Source organism: Pongo abelii, chromosome 18, assembly GCF_028885655.2.
Source record: "Pongo abelii isolate AG06213 chromosome 18, NHGRI_mPonAbe1-v2.0_pri, whole genome shotgun sequence".
In the NCBI taxonomy this organism is placed as follows: domain Eukaryota; kingdom Metazoa; phylum Chordata; class Mammalia; order Primates; family Hominidae; genus Pongo; species Pongo abelii.
In genome coordinates, this window is record NC_072003.2 from 74,925,462 (window position 1) to 74,945,456 (window position 19,995).

At 44.7% G+C, this 19,995-nt stretch overlaps 1 protein-coding gene across 2 annotated transcripts; it reads right to left on the reverse strand.

Annotated features, from left to right (window-relative positions):
* KARS1 (lysyl-tRNA synthetase 1) lies at positions 1 to 19,959 on the reverse strand. Of its 2 annotated transcripts, NM_001133683.2 has the most exon segments (15): positions 7 to 270; positions 845 to 988; positions 1,696 to 1,822; positions 2,708 to 2,793; positions 3,487 to 3,572; positions 3,735 to 3,908; positions 4,010 to 4,172; positions 6,486 to 6,605; positions 8,016 to 8,141; positions 8,248 to 8,434; positions 8,790 to 8,883; positions 12,477 to 12,642; positions 13,838 to 13,997; positions 16,541 to 16,720; positions 19,821 to 19,893. In NM_001133683.2, coding segments are annotated over 14 exon segments (1,878 nt in total). In that variant the 5' UTR covers positions 16,687 to 16,720; positions 19,821 to 19,893; the 3' UTR covers positions 7 to 171.
* Between the last annotated feature and the right edge of the window lie 36 nt (positions 19,960 to 19,995).

Below are 19,995 nucleotides of genomic sequence, written 5' to 3' on the forward strand. Positions count from 1 at the left end.
TTATTTGGTAACAGGTTTAAAAAGAAATTTTTAATTCTTTGTCTCTCTTCTGATGGCTGAACCGAATTGCGGTGTCAAATGGAAAGCAGCACACAAGAATTCCCTTGCAGACCTTGATCTTTCGCAGAAATGCAAAGACGCCTGAGTTATACAACTTGCAATTATTATTTTCTAGACAGAAGTGCCAACTGTTGTGCTTTCCAGCGTATCAGTGGTTGCTACATTCTCCTTCTTGTCTTCGGGTTTCATGGCAGGAAACAGAAGTACTTCCTGTGGGAGATAAGAATGTACCTTGAAGCTGAGAAGCACTCTCAACACTGTTTCACAGCTACTACCCATTCCTTTTGCCTCTGTTGTTACCAACAAAATCCAGAGATTAGTATATTCCAGCTGAAAAGGCACATGTGTTCTTTTATTTCAACTCAGACCCTCTCAGTTACAGATGACAAACAACAAATGCATAGCACTGCCTAGGGCACTATGTCAAAAGGATGAATAGACGCATTTCTATGAAAATTTGATTTCCTCATCTATAAAAATGGGAAACAACAGTTTCTACACCTCATAGGGCTGACTTAATTAGCTGCAATAATGCACGGAGACTTCCCTAGATCCTCAAGAAATACAAACAATTAGTATTCCTTCTGCCTCTGGTAGGAAAAAACCCAAATCCTTTAAGGTCAGAGGCTCTGGCCCTCCTGTGAGTGGCATGGAACTCCTCTGCCTGCTCCTCTTCCCAGCCCGAAGCCCTTCCTTAATTTTATCCTCCAGGCCCACCATGCCCTGGCTCAAACACAATGGAGCTTCTTCAGGGCAGTGTGCTCTGTGGAGGGCTGCTGCGTACCTTGATGTTGTTGGAGTCCGTGAGAAACATGGCGACTCGGTCAATGCCCATGCCCCAGCCAGCTGTGGGGGGCAGCCCATATTCCAGGGCAGTACAGAAGTTTTCATCTATGAACATGGCCTCATCATCACCTGCAGCCTTGGCCTAGAAGAGGAAAGAGCACCAAAAGATGACCTTCTTCTAAGATATCTCAGTGTGTGAGTGAACATGTTACCAGGCTCTGAGGTGGGAGTACCAGCATTCCAGGGATGCTCCTGACACTCAGGACTTGCTGGGAATTCATTTCCTAGTAACTCCAAGATGCAGCTGTTTCTTTCAAAGACCTGGAGGTCAGGACTGATGAAATCGACCTCAGAACACATACAAATTTCTCTGAAAGAAAACCCTTCCGCTGCTTGGGGCTCTGGGACTCCAAATAGGTTAATTCTCAGAGACTGTGACAATTCCAAGAGTCTTTCTCCCATTTCCTGAAAACAGCCCTCAGTGTCAGCACCTGCTGCAGGTAGCCTGTGGGGGCTCTGTCTTCTCCATTCATCTTTACCTACCTCCCAGCCCTAAGCCACCTCAATACATGTACAATCTAAGAAAATAATGTTCTTGCTTGGCAAGTGTATTTTCAAGGCAAGTGTCACGCTTTCCATATGGAGATTAATAATGACGTTCCTCTTATGTACGACAGAGTCAATACCAGGTGAAGTCACCATCTTGAAATGTGACTCCTCCAGCAAAGCCTAAGGCTTTATCTTTCACTTCTGAAGTCACCAAGAACGTATATGCTGACACAGATCAGGGTTAAGGCTGGTATTTCCTGGTGAGTTGGCACAGCTTCTGCTCACAGTCCCCTTTCTCACCTTGGCCTGTTCTTCAAAAAGCTGCCGCTGCCGCATGGGATCATTCAGCTCAGTGTAGGCATTGCATATCTCTTTCTTCATGACAAACAGCTCAAAGCGCTCAGTCAGACCCTCTTTAGAGCGGTGCCTAGGGACAGGAGACCAAAGAGGAGGCTGAATATAGAGGCCCCTAATGAGCTAAATTTTTTTTTTTTTTTTTTTTTTTGAGACGGAGTCTCGCTCTGTCGCCCAGGCTGGAGTGCAGTGGTGTGATCTCAGCTCACTGCAACCTCTGTCTCCTGGGTTCAAGCACTTCTCCTGCCTCAGCCTTGAGTAGCCGGGATCACAGGCGCATGCCACTATGCCTGGCTGATTTTTGTATTTTTAGTAGAGACAGGGTTTTGCCATATTGGCCAGGTTGGTCTAATGATCAAACATCTAATACAATAACGGAATTCTAGTGGACTCAAAAGCGTTACTGATTGCAGTCGGAAGCCTGCATGCACTCTCAGCAACAAATCATTTGGTACAACGGTGAGGAGGGTCAGAGACCAGGAAGGCTTAATGCTCTTCCTAACAGGCCAGTGTGGCAGACTGTTACAATGGACCACACCTCTTGTATTCATGCCCACGTGTAGTCTCCTTCACCTGGACTCTGGGCTGGCAACATGTCTTGGTTTGGCCAATGGGTTATCACCAGAGGCTTGATACGTGTTTGCACAATGAGGTCTGTTCTTTTGGAAGCTTCCCCTTAGAGCCCAACCACCATGGTGAAGGGAAGCCCAGGCTGTGCTGCCAGACAGGACACATGAAGAGGCCCTGGAGGACAAGATTGTATGTGGAGTGACCACATGGAGGAGAACCAAAGTGCCCTGGCAGAATCCCCAGTTGAAAAAAAGCCACTTGGGTTAACCTAGTCAACACTACCCAGCAGAAAGACCACCAGTCAAACCACAAAATCTTGACAATAATAAATTGTTAACACCACTAAGTTTTGGGGCTGTTATGCAGCAATAGGTAGCTGGAATCTTACCATTTAGCCAAAGGGCTCATTATCTGTGGGTGATCACAGATGAATGTAGGATTGATGCAAGTCACTTCCAGGAACTCCCCAACAAGCTTAATGAGAAAGCAAAGCAGAGTTAGTCACCATTTCTGAATAGTATTTGATCATTCCAGCCCAGACAGAAGACCTCAGCTCCCATCCAGATGGGTTTATCCTATAGTTTTATTTATTTATTTATTATTATTATTATTACTGAGATGGAGTCTTGCTCTGTATTATTATTATTATTATTGAGATGGAGTCTTGCTCTGTCGCCCAGGCTGGAGTGCAGTGGCACGATCTCAGCTTGCTGCTATCTCCGCCTCCTGGTTCCAGCAATTCTCGTGCCTCAGCCTCCTGAATAGCTGGGATTACAGGTGCCCGCCACCACACCCAGCTAATTTTTGGATTTTTAGTAGAGACAGGGTTTCACCATGTTGGCCAGGCTGGTTTCGAACTCCTGACCTCAGGTGACTCGTCCGCCTCGGCCTCCTGAAGTGCTGGGATTACAGGTGTGAGCCACCGCGCCCACCCTACCCTACAGCTTTTTAAAAGCTGGAAGGGATTAACTGAGATCACACACATAAATTATTTGGCACAGAGCTTAGTATGACAGTTCAAAGTCTGTTAATTTTCTTGTTCTCTCTCTAGGGTTGTCCTGTGAAGCTGCAGAAATGAACTCTCCCCAGTGGGGTTCATTTTCCCAGGGAAGAGGGAACTGTTCAGCACCAGATGAGGACATGTACAACAAAGGCGGGGCCTCTCACCTTGTCAAGGAGCCTGGCTGTGGTCCGAGGTGGAGGGCATTCAACAGCTTTTGCCACACAGATATCATCAAGAATTTTGCGAGTTTCTGGGACACAAATTCACAAGTTAGGGCAGGAGACATCACACTAGCCAAGTAAAAATGTACATAAAGAGAATAGTGTGGGAAATTCTAGCTCTGACCCAATCAAATTCAGAGCTGAACAGAAAGGACGGCCTTACAATGGAGGAGTGAGTGTTGTCACTTTACCTTCAGTTTCAAAGAGGTTTGTTTCTGGCAGCTTCATCCCCAGGGCTTTCTCAAGCTCTTCTACCATGTTGATTCGCCGGAAGGGTGGGGTGAAGTCAACATCGTAGGCTTGGCCCTCTGGGCCATCTGGGTGGTAGGTGACCTTGTAACTGCCTGTAACATGCTTCACCATCCCTGGGAGAGAAACCTGTTATTTAGTGGGAATGAAACCCAGGAAGCCCTCCTCTGAAAGCAGCATACCAACCACCCAATGAGTATGAGAGAGCAGGAGTCACCTGAAACCATCTTCTCTGTGATTTCCATGAGATCGTGATAGTCTGCATAGGCCATGTAGAACTCACAGGTGGTGAACTCAGGATTGTGCGTCAAATCAATCCCCTCATTCCGGAACTGGCGTCCAATTTCATAAACCCGGTCGATGCCACCAACCACAAGTATCTAACAACAACACATGGCCACGGTCATGACAGCTAATCTTTTTTTTTTTGAGATGGAGTTTTGCTCTTGTTGCCCAGGCTGGAGTGCAATGGAGCGATCTTGGCTCACCGCAACCTCCGCCTCCCGGGTTCAAGCAATTCTCCTGCCCCAGCCTCCCTAGTAGCTGGGATTACAGGCATGTGCCACCATGCCTGGCTAATTTTTTTGTATTTTTAGTAGAGACAGGTTTTCTCTGTATTGGTCAGGCTGGTCTCGAACTCCTGACCCTCAGGTGATCCGCCCACCTCCACCTCCCAAAGTGCTGGGATTACAGGGATGAGCCACCGCGCCCGGCCCCATGACAGCTAATCTTGTATTAACAGCTCTGGGAAGTTTGTCTCCAAAAGCTGTAACTTGGGTTTTCACAGGTTAGGCATGCTCTCAGGTCTCTAGTCAAAATGCCAAGCACCCTGCTCTCTTTATACCCTTGTAGTGTGGATAGTTACCCCTCTTTTTTGGCTGCCCAGGACTTCTGGATACTCTTCCTGTCTTGGGCATCCCCCATCGTTGAGTCTGAACCTCCCCAAGGAAGCAGCCTCTCTTGGGGTTAGGCTGCAGGCAAGTGACCCAAGCTCCACCAGTCAGATACACTTGTGAGACTTCAGCATGGAAACTACTAACAAAAGATGTGGGTATTGCACAGAATTCATTCTGGTGAAGGTGGACAGTCGCATGTAGCTTTTAGACTGCAGAGGTCCTAGTGGCAGTGACTTGTGCCTAGCGCCAGGGTTATGAGCTGTAGTAACTGTGCCTACTAGGAAAAAATACTGGGTTCTCCATGAGAACAGCCCATTCTAATATGACTCAGAATCATTCCTAGTTGTATAGTTTCCAAGCCTGATTCTCTGATCCTCCTGGGGACTGTGAGCTTCCTATATGTTGGGATTCACTCAGGATGGTGGTAGAAATATTAAAGGGAAATACTGGGGAAAGTTATAAGGAATAGTCACAAACCTTTTGGAAGGCCGAAAGGTTACATAGCTTGTAATAATTGAACAGGCATGAAGGCAGCTGGTTCTTACCTTAGAGCTTTAGGTCATAGGGTAAATACTAGGGAAAACAGAGGCTTCCCCAGTTAAGTCTGTTTACCCTACCTCCATTAACTAACCTTTCAGCCAGATGGCCCTCTTAGGGGGAGGCTGACCAAAGATACTGCCCCCTAATGGTATTTACTTTAGACCATGGTACCTGGACTTTAATAATTCCTAGAACTACTCTCTTACCATGTTAATTATCCACAAGTGTGTTTACTCAAAGCTTCTGTTAATTCTATACTAAATAAATGCCTGGAGTGAGAGCTGCTCAGGGTCGGCCGCAGTGACAAATACACCTCTCTTGGTGTGCAGGTGGTCGGACACTCAGCAGGACTGGCAAAACGGAGTATCTGTGTTTCAGTGTACATTTTATTCATCCGTTGTTTAGGTCACAGTCTGCAGGCAGACCCCCGCAGCTAATGCCCTCTTGTGAGGAGCAATACCTCACCTATAGAGCTGAATAAATTTTTATTTTGCTTAAACTAGTTATAACAGGTTCTGTTGTCTGCAACTAAGAATCCTGAATAATAATCTTCAATATTTACCTGGGAATTTGAAAAGACATCTTTATAGCGATTTGAAGATACTTTTTTTTTTTTTTTGAGATGGAGTCTCATTCTGTCACCCAGGCTGGAGTGCAGTGGCAGGATCTCGGCTCACTGCAACCTCCGTCTCCCAGGTTCAAGCGATCCTCCTGCCTCAGTCTCCCGGGTAGCTGGGATTACAGGCACCTGCCATCACGCCCAGCTAATTTTTGTATTTTTGTAGACACTGGGTTTCACCATGTTGGCCAGGTTGGTTTCAAACTCTTGACCTCAAGTGATCCATCCGCCTTGGCCTCCCAAAGTGCTGGGACTACAGGTGTGAGCCACCGCACCAGGCCTGAAGATGCTTATTTCCAACTTCCACAGAGAGATTAGGCTCTTTCTTCTATGAAAGACTTAAATCAGATCTAATCCAAGTAAGACTGTATCTGAAAAGTTTTAGGGGAACCAAAGTAGGTAAGGAGTGCCTGTATACATGGGAAAGACAACCCCTTTGGTCTCTGCCCTGCAATGCTCTATTAATCTTGTAGAGAAATTCTGGAAGTGTTACTCACATCCACACACCTGACCCATCAGAACACTTTCTTGGCTGCTTTACTCTCTCTGTTCCTCTTATTTCTGACTATACCCGTCTAGCCAGTGGTTTTCCAGCTTTCTGCTTCTTTAAGGGAAAAGGGTGTACTATTATTGACTACCTTATGATAGAGTTCTGGAGCAATTCTCATATATAAGTTCATGTCCAGCTCGTTGTGATAAGTGATGAAAGGCTTGGCCACGGCTCCCCCTGGGATGATGTTCATCATGGGAGTTTCAATCTAAAAAAGGCAGGGAGAAACATCAGTCCTTAGATAACCAGAGGCCTTGGGGACAGATCATGCTTTGCATGTAATATAGTCTAAGCCTGTTATACCCCAAACTAAATGTTAATAAGTTCAACAGTAACGTGCAAGTACTTGACAAAAAAGGACAGTATGATTTTTTACAACAGTGTCTCAATTTCTATTAATACCAGTATCATTAATATAGTACCACAAACTTTCACAAGCTGTAAATGAGAATCTAAATGGATACAGCCTCTCTTGAGTTCAATTTGCAGTATTTATTTAATTTTTTTTAAGACGGAGTCTTGCTCTGTTGCCCAGGCTGGAGTGCAGCAGCGCGATCTCGGCTCACGGCAAGCTCCGATCTCGGTTCATGGCAAGCTCCGTCTCCTGGGTTCACACCATTCTCCTGCCTTAGCCTCCCAAGTAGCTGGGCCTACAGGCGCCTGCCACCACGCCTGGCTAATTTTTTGTGTTTTTAGTAGAGACAGGGTTTCACTGTGTTAGCCAGGATGGTCTTGATCTCCTGACCTCGTGATCTGCCCACCTCGGCCTCCCAAAGTGCTGGGATTACAGGTGTGAGCCACTGCGCCCGGCCCAATTCGCAGTATTTATTAAAAAAATTTAGGCTGGTCTGAAGGTAGTGAGTTATCTCAACTGACTGTTTAATAAAAATTTTAACTGCTTATATTGTTTGACTTATTCTACTTCTAGAAATCCATCCTACAGAAACATTTGAACATGTGTATAAAGATGCTTGTTGAAACAAATAATGCAGCATTAAGAAAGAGTAACTATCTATCTCATACAAAGAGATCCAGAATATCTTAAGTGAAATAAAAGCAGGTCCATCACAATACATACAGTGTGACTTCATTCATATTTAAACCAAAATTAAAACTCCTCCAAAATGTTTACATATGTGCACTTCATCTGCAACATGCATATGTACACACGTATATATGCCCAGTAAATGGTGCAGAAGGATACATATCAAACTCGAGTTTGGGTAGGGAAGTTAGTCAGAAGGAGTGAAAGAGCACTTTCAGTTTTGCTTCTATTTAATTTACTGTTTGAATTTGTTCTATGGTACGTGTGTTTGCCTTTCTCATATAATCAAAAAATATTTCTTAACGTACAAAAAAGCAAAATGACGTGAATACATATTGAATGTGACATCATTAGCATGTGGATGGCCCTACACCTTGTCCATTACCTTGGAAGTCAGGTCCTGCCTTCCTATATCAGGACAAGGTAGAACAGAGACGACGGGAAGAAAGTGGACATTCTCATTAGGCATGAAGGATCCTGACACAGGATACGCTTTGGAAAAGGAAGGCAAGGGAGAGGAGGAGGCAAGCATTGCAAGGCAGCTCATCATGTCAGGCAAGGAACTCTCCTTACCTCTAGGAATCCCAGCTCATCCAAGAAACTTCTTATATATGTGATGATCTTAGAGCGGATGATAAATTTCTGCCTCACAAAGTCATTCAGGATCAAGTCCAAGTATCTCTGGCGATACCTTGTTTCCTAAACCAAAAACAGCAGTTAGAAATCACTAGTATGTCTGATCCAATGGTATGATAAAACAAACAGAAAGCTAGGAGGCCACAGCTAGGAGGCCATGAATGCTTACCTTGTCTTTGAGGCCAAAGTGAAGATGAGGTAACATATGCAAACAGGGAGACAGCAGTGTGATCTCATACGGAATGATGCTCAGCTCACCCTTCTTGGTTTTACCAGGATTCCCCTGAACTCCAATTATATCTCCCCGACGCAGTTTGTTATTAATATGAATAAATTCTTCTTCTGATTTATAATTTCTGAGTGAAAAGGAAATGTAATTCAGTAACAACAATTCAAATGAACACTGACCACTGGTCTCCTCTGGAACCCTCACTCAACTGTTAATACCTAGTTAATGTGAGCCCAAGAAGGACCTCAGATTCAGGGGCCACTATTAAAAAAGGACTATCCTTTACTTTACTGTCATATAACTTGAGAGTAGTCATTACTTTACAGGTGACCAGGTGGCCACATTATCCTCTTCTCAGCCTTCCCCAACCATGTCCCACTCCTTCTTACTCTAACTTCAAATACCAGTAAGACCACGTCAGCCTATTGCTGTGTTGCTCTAGGCCAACCAAGAAAGGTCTATAACTGGATATTTCGAGATACCTGGAATTGGCCATGACTTGCAACTTCACCCCCTCTCCTCGAAGATCATAGAAGATGAGCTTTCCCCCAGAAGCTCTTTTGGCATGGATCCTACCTAGAAAAAGAAGAGCAAAAATACTGACTGACAGAACGAGAAGTCATTTTATGGTATCAGTGTCAAAAAAAAAAACTCCGTCTGCATTTTTTTTTTTTTTTTGGGACAGAGTCTTGCTCTGTTGCCCAGGCTGGAGTGCAGTGGCACAATCTCAGCTCACTGCAACCTCCGCCTCCCAGCTTCAAGTGATTCTCCTGTTTCAGCCTCCTGAGTAGCTGGGATTACAGGTGTGCACCACCACACCCGGCTAATTTTTTTTTTTTTTTTAAAGTAGAGAGGGGGTTTCACCATGTTGCCCAGGCTGGTCTCGAACTCCTGGGCTGAAGTGATCCACCCACCTCAGCCTCCCAAAGTGCTGGGATTACAGGCATGAGCCCCCACACCCGGCCTGCATTTTTTTTTTTTTTTGGTCACGGCACAATGCAAAGCAGTACAATCTGATTTTAGCTTGACGTTTAATCCCCATCTTTTCCCTCAAGCCAACGATGTCCATTCAAACCAGTTAAAGACATACTTTCAAGATCTAGCTTTCAAGATAAGTCACTGGATGCCTAGAAGATGGCGGTGCTGGTAGCAGCATAGTTTTTGGATTTCCCTGAATCCTCACATAAAAATAGAAAGCACAGCTAGAGACGCAAAGTGAAAAATCCATGGACAAAATTTACAACAAAATGCTGTGGGAAGATGTTGCCAAGGACCCCCAAATATAAGCAACAAGGCAAACCACCAAGAGTCATAAGACCTCTGGAAAACCCCCAAATGGCCAAAGGTATCCTCTGGAAAATGTGAGCCTTTTCCTCCAGGCTTACTGGGGGAGAGCAGCTGAAACTAGGAGGGGATGTGCCCGTTTCCATACAGGTGAGGCGTGCATTAAGAAGATCTAAAGGGGGCCAGGTGCTGTGGCTCACGCCTGTAATCCCAGGACTTTGGGAGGCCGAGGCAGGCAGATCACCTAAGGCTGGGAGTTCGAGACCAGCCTGACCAACATGGAGAAACCCTGTCTCTACTAAAAAAAAATACAAAATTAGCCAGGCGTGGTGGCGCATGCCTGTAATCCCAGCTATTTGGGAGGCTGAGGCAGGAGAATCGCTTGAACCTGGGAGGCGGAGGTTGCGGTGAGCTGAGATCGTGGCATTGCACTCCAGCCTGGGCAACAAGAGCAAAACTCAGTCTCCAAAAAAAAAAAAAAAAAAAAAAAAATCTAAAGGGAATGAAGAGTAGAGCCCACAGACACCCTCTCAAAAGCCAGGCTCCCTTCTAGGACAACACCGTACAAAACTGAACAGGACAACGAAAAAAGAGACCAAAAAAAAAAAAAAAAGAAGACTCAAAAAAAGTGAGGAAGAAGAAGAGAACTGGGAAATCTCAAAAAGCAAGCTGCTGTATTTCTGAACATGCCACAAAAACAAGAGGGAGCTCAGTGGTAAAACGAAACCGAGCTTCCTTTGAACATTCAGGAAAACTGATTTCATGTAAATGTAAGCAACATAAAAGCACTGGGCTCACATACCATATAAAGTTACTTAAAAAACTAAAAATGGAGAGATAGAAGGAGAATAACACCCCTCTAGACAAAATAAAAGCACTCAAGACAGACATGCTCAGAAAAACAAAAAAATTCCTTTTCGTTTTTTTTTAAATTTTACTTTTAAGTTCTGGGATACATGTGCAGAACACGCAGATTTGTCACATAGGTATACATGTGCCATGGTGGTTTGCTGTACCTATCAACCTGTCATCTAGGTTTTAAGCTCCGCATGCATTAGGTATTTGTCCTAATCCTCTCCCTCCCCTTTCCCCCCGCCCCTCGACAGACCCCAGTGTGTGATGTTCCCCTCCCTGTGTCCATGTGTTCTTATTGTTCAACTCTCACTTATGAGTGAGAACGTGCGGTGAAAAGCAAAAAATTCTAACTTACTATTCAACAATGAGCTGAAAGACATGAAGAAAAAGACACAAAACATGAAAGAACACAAATTAGAACTAGAAAAACTAAGAAATGAGGTGATAACACATGAAAGAATTAAAGTAAAAAATCTTTCAGAAAACGCAGACTAAACTATAAGGAAATAATAGTGACTAAATACAACAAATAATGCCTTAAGAGAAACAGAAAGTGAAAAGGAGGATAAAATTTAAAAATCAAAGTATGAAGAAAGATAAAAAGGATTTGAGATAAAGTGACAATTATCAAAAAGAATCAAAGATGATCCAGTATGCAGATAAAAGTCCCAAAGGAAATGTAAAGCAAGAAACAGAATAAAAACAAACAATTAAAATAAAAAAGATCTTCTGGAAGCAGTGGCTCATGCCTGTAATCCCAGCACTTTGGGAGGCCGTGGCAGGTGGATCACCTGAAGTCAGGAGTTCGAGACCAGCCCGGCCAACATGGTGAAACTCCGTCTCTACTAAAGATACAAAAATTAGTTGGGCATGGTGGCAGGTACCTGTAATCCCAGCTACTAGGGAGGCTGAGGCAGGAGAATCGCTTGAACCCAGGAGGCGGAGGTTACAGTGAGCTGAGATTGCGCCACTGCACTCCAGCCTGGGGGACAAGTACAAGAGTTCACCTCAAAAAAAAAAAATAAAATAAATAAAAAATAAAAAAAGATCTGAATACACAGATGTGAAAAGATCTCAGAGCACACTGTGTATCTGAGAATACTGAACTAGAATAACTAACATCAATAAATATTTTAGTGGCAGGGTGTGGTGGCTCATGCCTGTAATCCCAGCACTTTGGGAAGCCGAGGCAGGTGGATCACCTGAGGTCAGGAGTTCGAGACGAGCCTGGCCAATATGGTGAAGCCCCATCTCTACTAAAAATACAAAACTTAGCCAGGCGTGGTGGTGGCTGCCTGTAATCCCAGGTACTCGGGAGGCTGAGGCAGGAGAATCGCTTGAGCCCAGGGGGCAGAGGTTGCAGTAAGCTGAGATGGCACCACTGCATTCCAGCCTGGGCGACAGAGTGAGACTATATCTCAAAAAAAAAAAAAAAAAAAAAAGATTTTAGTAAAATCACTGTATTTTAAAGAAGAAATCTTTTGGGCATTTAGGTCCTGCCAGAAATTCTCTCTGGGTGGCAGGATTATGGGTAATCAAAACTTTCTCTCCTTGCTTCTTTGACTATTCTAAATTTTCTACAACTGATAGTTTTACTGTTTGGTGGGAGAGGGCAAGGAAAAGATGTGATTTTTTTTTTTTTTTTTAATTTAGGAAAAGAAGATCTCACCCAAGATACTATAACTCCAAAAGAGCAATGTTCTAGAAATACTGTCTCAGTGCAAAGCATTCTTAGGCCAAAGACTGGAATTCTTAGAAGCCTGAGACTTCTACTGCTGATTCTTGCTGAGGAAGGGAATCCTTATGGAGAAAGCCCCTCTCTTTGTAGCACTACCTCATCTGGAATATGATTCCATGTCTCAGGGCTGCTCTGTTTCTTTCTGTGTAGATATAATGGCACTGTCCTTAGTAAAGTAGCTTCAGACACAGGCTACTTGAGAACAAGACCAACCCAGACCTTCCCTTGTGCTACTGAAGCCGCAGGCCTGCCTGTTGTGGGAGTTCAGTGATTTGCCAGGGAGAGTTCCTACCTGCCACCTTTAAGGTGATGTCAGTCAGGTGATCCCCAGGCTGCAGGTGACTATATTTTTGGATGAAGTCAGTGAGTGAGATGTCTACATGGAACTTGTGTGGGTATGGGTCTTCCCCATTGACCTTCAGCTGATGAATTGCTTGACTGCGGATTTTGTAGTATTGCTGTTAAAAAAAAAAAAAGCCCTTGAGAAGTTGAACCTGGTCAGACCAGTGGGACCCACCTAGCAGAGGGCAGTATTCTGCCCCAGCATGACCCCAATACATTGTTTTCTTTAACCAAGACCTCTGCATTACAGGATTGAATATGGAGTGAGATTTGCATTTAGAATATGCAGGGTGGCCAGAGGCCAGCATTTCAAAATGCAAGAGTCAACAAAAAGAAAAATCTAAGTTCTGCCTAAAATCATAAAAGTTTAATTTTTAATGGGTATAGGTGGCCTCGTTGTCAACTTTTGTAGACCACATTTGCATGGTGAGTCGAGTCACTTATGTTCTTAACTACTCTCCTACCTCTGGCAACACATCAGACTTTTCCCCAAGGCATGGGGCTTGGAGAATGTAAACAAGGAATACTCTACAGCAGCCTTTCTCACAAAGTTTTTCTGATGCAACTTCTCAACTCTGCTGTTTCAGGGGGAAAGCAGCCTCAGAAATACGTAAACAAATGAGCACAGCTGTGTTCCAATACAATTTTACTAGTAAATCCAAGGAGAGGCAAGGTGTGGTGGCTCATGCCTGTAATCCTAGTACTCTGGGAGCCCGAGGCGGGTGGATCACTTGAGGCCAGGAGTTCAAGACCAGCCTGGCCAACATTAACAGGGTGTAGTGGTGTGCACCTCAAATCCCAGTTACTTGGGAGGCTGAGGAAGGAGAATCACTTGAACTGGGGAGGCGGAGGTTGCAGTGAGATTGCACCACTGCACTCCAGCCTGGGTGACAGAATGAGACTTTGCCTCAAAAAAACAAAAACAAAAACAAAAAACCACGGAGGGAAGGATAAAGTGGGGGCATGGAGAAGTGGGTTTGGCTGGTGGCCTGTAGTTTGCCAGCCTCTGGTCTAAAGTAAACCTCAGGCAATCTTTAGAGGGACACTTTCCCTGGGGCCTCAAGGTCAAGCTAATTCCAAGGAAGATTAATTCACTTGAATGCTGGACTCTCCCAAATGCCTTTTGGGGGTTGACATAAAAAACACTCAGGGTCTGTGCCTTTAACCAGATGGAGCAGCAGACCCTCCCTTATCCCTGGCAGTGACCTCAGGCGTACTGGTCCCTCCTACTGTCCAGTCCCAAAGAATCTGTCATAAGCCTCATCAGAAGCTTTCCTGTGCCCAGCTATGCTGGTGGCCCAGGGAACTCACATTTGGGTCCAAGCTCTCTTCCTCAGGACCCACACCATTGTCAGTGGTGTGGTTGGTGGCAGCAGCGGTGGCTTGGCTTAGCTGTTTCTCACTGAGCTCTTTCTGTCTGGCCTCCTTCTCTGCTACTTTCTTCTCAGCTTTCAGGCGTCTCTTCAGCTCACTGTTGGAAAGATGAAAGCGTTCAATGTGTTAGCTGCCTGAAGAGTCCTCTATGTTCTGCCCCTAGCAACTTACCAAAAACACGAATCGCCTCGGAGAAACGCTCTTGCTCAGTTCTATACCCCTCAATTCCACACCCACAGCTCAGCTCAAGTAGCTTGTCACTAAACTCTTTTTGTGAAAGACACAAAGGGAAAAATAAGCTTAGAACAAAGACGTGAAAGATCACTCTCAGTCTCTGCTTGCCAGTCTCAGGTCCTTGGCATTAGGTCCCAACTAAAACCAAGATGTCCCAAGACAAAGAAAACCCTATGCATTAGTTTTGAATAGGAGAAAAGGTTTTCTAGAAAATTAGAATAGGCTTTTCTTGAGCTAATTAGGTTAGGGAGCTCCTTGAGGACAGTGACTGAATCTCAGTTGTTTAGTATCCCCCAGAAGGTGAAGTTCCAACAGTGCCACGTCTTTTTTTTTTTTTAATGAGACAGAGTTTTGCTCTGTGGCCCAGGCTGGAGTGCAGTCACAATCTCAGCTTACTGCAATCTCTGCCTCCCGGGTTTCAAGGGATTCTCGTGCCTCAGCCTCCTGAGTAGCTGGGATTACAGGTGTGTACCACCACACTCAACTAATTTTTGTATTTTTAGTAGAGACGAGTTTTCACCACGTTGGCCAGGCTGGTCTCAAACTCCTTGCCTCAAGTGATCTGCCCGCCTTGGCCTCCCAAAGTGCTAGGAATACAGGTGTGAGCCACCTGACCCCTCCAATTCCAGATCTAACACATGATAAGGCAACATCTCCAGCCCTCTGCCACCCCCTCTCTCTATCCCTCCCCTAAGAGTGAGTTAGGATGATAGTAAGGAAGAGCTGGCTCTTTAGCACTCAAGACCTCCCCCACCAACAGTCTCTCCAAAAATGGCTGTCAGCATTAGTCTCACTTTGCCCACTGGAGCCTGACTTGGACAACAAAGTAGAACGGTGTGCAAAGTACAGGGGATAATATACCATCTTTGTAGTCAGGCTGCCTGGGACTAAATTCCAACAGACTTGTCAATTACGTGACTTGGACGAGTGAATTAACTTCTCACCTGTGAAACAAAAATAATAACAGACAACCCCCACCAGTTGTTGTGGTGTGTAATGAGATAATGTTTGTATAAAGGGATTACCCTGACCCTGGCATTCAGCTAACCAAATGTGAGCTTTCTAGGCATCTTTCAGTATCTTAACCCTCTACTCTCTGCGCCTCATATAGAAACCATACTGATTTGAATACATTTCTGGTTAAATCACTTGGTATCCAAACTCTTGATACTTATCACTTGAACCTCAAAAACCAAAGTAATGCGGACAACTTTGAGCTGTTCCGTATGATATGTTCATGTCTCTTATGGTCTGAATTTGCTATCTGAACCCACAAACTAAACAGATTGGTGTAGGGAGGGATATCTTTACTATTCAAAGACAATTTATGGATCATTCTTTCAAACCGCTGAACATAATCAAATATTCTGCAATAGTGAACCACAGCAAAAGATCCCAAGTCATGCCTGCAAACATTCTGGCTTCAGGACACATCCTTCATTTTCAATATGAATTTAGAATAACTTAAAAAAAATGAATTGAGGTTTTGAATCTTTCATTTTTCTTTTTTTTTTTTTTTTGAGACAGAGTCTTGCTTGTTGCCCAGGCTGGAGTGCAGTGGTGCGATCGCGGATCACTATAAGCTCTGCCTCCTGGATTCACACCATTCTCCTGCCTCAGCCTCCGGAGTAGCTGGGACTACCGGTGCCCGCCACCACGTCCGGCTAATTTTTTTTGTATTTTTAGTAAAGATGGGGTTTCACCGTGTTAGCCAGGATGGTCTCGATCTCCTGACCTCGTGATCCGCCCGTCTTGGCCTCCCAAAGTGCTGGGATTACAGGCGTGAGCCACCATGCCTGGCCGAATCTTTCATCTTTGAAAAAAGAAAAACAGATTCTGAATGGTTTCAAAGTTGACAGCTTTTTCTACATATAATGTCTTATAACATTTCTAAAGACAACCTTTCCAAAACACTGTGCTGGTGCTATCACGCTATAATTCAGTCAGTGGACTGCTAAGACTAGGCTGTCTAGTTCTTCTAGAATTAAGATAAATCTGTTTTCCACTCAACCAGGTGCTCCTCTTAAATCAAATCAATCTTAAGGATAATCCAAAAAGGTCCTAGGGATAGCACTAAGACTAGAAACCAAATTAATCTCAAGAGCAAACAAAACTCCAGAAAGACAGAAAAGGGAAATAGCTGGCATTAGAAATTATTTGTTCAAACAAGGCTTTTGTTCTCAGCACTCTTCTAGAATAAGATCCACATGTCATCTCAAGACTCTAAGAAGAGATGATTTGAATTTATTAAAGAGAAAATGAGAAAGGACTATTGGTTTTGGTATTAGGGCTCCTTGTTTCCTTAGCAACAAGTCCAAAGACTTAGCCAGAGGCTTAACAGAAAATGAACCAAGTAAGGAAAGAATTTTTGCTTCCAGAGCAATAAAGAAGGTAATGGGCACCAACCTTCTTTGATCAGAAAATGACTTGTCCTTGTGAGGCGCTGTGAAAGGAGCAAGTTGACCCAGTCGCAGTTCCCTGTGACCCCACTCTGCCCAGGAGGTTTTGCGCAGGGACCCCCTAACAAGCCTTACAGCAGCTTGCGTCAACATGGCAGAGCACCCTGGAACTAATGATTACCACCACCTAGTGGGAAACACAGAGATGTGGTGTCAGATGGGACAGACAGTATACATATACCCAACCAACTCTCTTATGGGTTGGGGAGGGGGACCATGCTTCTACTACCTTTTAGTCCCATTTAAGACTGTCTTAACTGATAGCAACCCTGTAACACTCCCTGTGCTACAACTGTAACTGACAATGTTCTTAGTACTGACTATGGAAAAACATGCATATCTGGGGTAAAGCCAACAGCAAGCTAATGGATAGCTTACAGGTAAAAATGCTCACAACATCCTAGAATATGGGAACAGGATGTGAGGCACTTTCTGAAGCCCTGAAGTGTGGTTTCTCACCTGGAGAGGAAATACCTGGCCACAAGATGGCAATGGGGAGCATATAAAGTAAGAGGAAACTGTCACTATCAATTGCCAACTCTAGACAAAGATAAATGCAAGCCACACAAAAATACGTGTCAAAGAGAAGACTTGTTTGGAACTCTAGGAACAAGGGGAAAGGAGAATTTCAGGAAGGTCCTTAGACTGCATTATGTTTATACTTTATCAACACTGGAAGGCAACAGAATTACAGAGATCACCTTCTTCACCGTGTTCAAATAAATTTGAGGAGGCTATTTCACTTGCGCAGGGAGCACATCTGTTTTTAAACTTGGAGTCAATACCTGGCATAAAATGGTGCTTACTGAAAATTTCAGACCAAGGAATTCCCCAGAACAATAAACGGAAGGAAATGTTAATCAGAAAAAAATTATTTTAGCTCATGGTAACTAGAGGAATAGACATCAATGACAGGTAAGACAACATGAGTAGTGCTGTGCAGTCAGGATACAGAGCATGGACTGTGGTGTCACAGGCCTGACTTCAGATCCCTGCTCCAGTGCTCTGGATCACTGCTAGACTATATTTTAGAAGTGCACGCTTTAATAATGCATTTAATTACTAGGGCCTCAGTTTATTAATTTGAAAAATGGACAATAACTCCTCTTGCAAGGTTATTATTGAAATTAGAAAGCTTGTAGAGATCTAGCATTGTGCCTGGCACAGAAAAGCTGGTCAAAAAAGTAGTAGCTGTATTTAATTTTAGAAAAGTCAGTGAAGCAGGGAGTGGTGGCTCACGCCTATAATCCTAGCGCTTTGTGGGGTTGAGGCGGATGGATCACCTGAGCTCAGGAGTTTGACGCCAGCCTGGGCAACAAGGTTAAATCCCATCTCTACTAAAATACAAAAATTTAGCTGGGTGTTGTGGCATGCGCCTGTAGTCCCAGGTACTTGGGAGGTTGAAGCACTAGAATTGCTTGAACCCGGGAGTTGCAAGTTGCCGTGGGCTGAAATTGCACCGCTGCAATCCAGCCAGGGCAACAAAGACTCTGCCTCCAAAAAAAAAAAAGTAAAGAGGAATTAACCAGTTTTCTCAGTTTATCTACTTTACCTAAAAACACACTCTGAACTGGAAACCCTGTTTTCACCTGTGATATATAGTCCTAAAATTCAATTCAATGTAATTGATTATCATAGGTGGTTTGAAAGAATGAACTAAACTTTAGGATTGTATATCACAGATATACCACATTCAACTAAATTTGACTTAACAGATTAAAGTCCAGTCAATTTTCTCTAAGGTAGCAGTCCAAAGACCAGGTTCCAAACTTTTATGCAAGTCCATCGGATTGCTCTAATAAAGGACAATATATTAAGGTGCTACCAAACTATAAACTTAGACAATTTCTCTTACACTTTTTCTAAGATATTTGAAGCAAAAAGCCAGGGACACAAAAGGAAACATCAGGCCGGGCGCGGTGGCTCACGCCTGTCATCCCAGCACTTTGGGAGGCCAAGGTGGGCGGATCACAAGGTAAGGAGATTGAGACCATCCTGCCCAACATGGTGAAACCCCGTCTCTACTAAAAATACAAAAATTGGTCAGCCATGGTGGCACACGCCTGTAATCCCAGCTACTTGGGAGGCTGAGGCAGGAGAATTGCTTGAACCCTGGCAGCGGAGGTTGCAGTGAGCCGAGATTGCGCCACTGCACTCCAGCCTGGCGACAGAGCGAGACTCTATCTTAAAAAAAAAAAAAAAAAAAAAAAAGGAAACATCATTTCTCTTTTCTTTTTCATTCAGGGTCTGGCTCTGTCTCAGTAACGCCTTGGGGAAAGCGATGGAGAAGGGCTCGCTCACGCAGCACTCCTGGCAGTCCCTGAAGGACCGCTACCTCAAGTCTCCCAGGCTGCAGTGCAATGGCTTCAGCACACTGCAACCTCCGCCTCCTGCGTTAAAGCGATTCTCCTGCCTCAGTCTCCCGAGTAGCTGGGATAACAAGTGCGCGCCACGGGGATTAAGCCCTCTCGTATGCCTCTGGAATGGTACTATGTATCATCTTCCTAGCAATGATAATACACTCAATTACCTGTGTTCTGTGGTTCAAATGGGGAACGCTAATGAGAAGACAGCCAGTTAAACGGTGGCTAATCCTGACTTATCTATGTTAACCTACATACTCCAGGGATTTGGGAGTGGTTAACAAAGATATCAGGCTGAATTAAGATGGTCTCTACTGTTAGACGTTGATCACTTAATACTCACAGGTATCTACTGAATAACCCATACGGGTAGATGCATGACAGTTTTAGAACTGATCCCTTTTAATACATAACGTTCAGAACGACCTTAGTGAGGCCCAGAAAATTTTGAAGGTCTTTCTGAAAAGCTAGGGTTTTAACATTTCTCCAACTTCCACGTTTACTGAGTGGCTCGACAAAATAATGCATTTCTCAGAAGGAAGGAGGATGAAGCTAAGCAGGAAGTTTCGCTTTTCTTTCCTGATAACTCTTAGTTCTCGTCCTAGTTCCTCCCCCACAGTCTCTTAACTCTAGGGGTATGATAGGGAGGATCCTGCCGGTGCCAGCTGGGAACGGTAAGCCGGCGTGCCCGGGGTATCCCGGGGTACGTGGTCTGCAGGGCGCAGCCACCACGTCCCACCATGTGCGTACCCACGAGAGCCGGCAAGAAGGCCCCGGCACAGCAGCCTTGGCGGGAACCTCGCGGCGCTTCCCAGCCCAGGCTCTCCTACCGCAAAGGCTTTAAAGACTCGCAGCGACACTCACTTCTTGCTCAGTTTCGGCTCGCTGCCGTCCACTTTCACCTCGGCCGCCTGCACGGCCGCCATCTTCCCGGAGGGCCCGACCCAAAAGTAAGGAGGATAGTACGTTAATTTCCAGGTCAAGGTGCGAAGCCCCACCTCTTCCGGGGGAGAGGGGGCGGGCACTCTCGATACGCCGC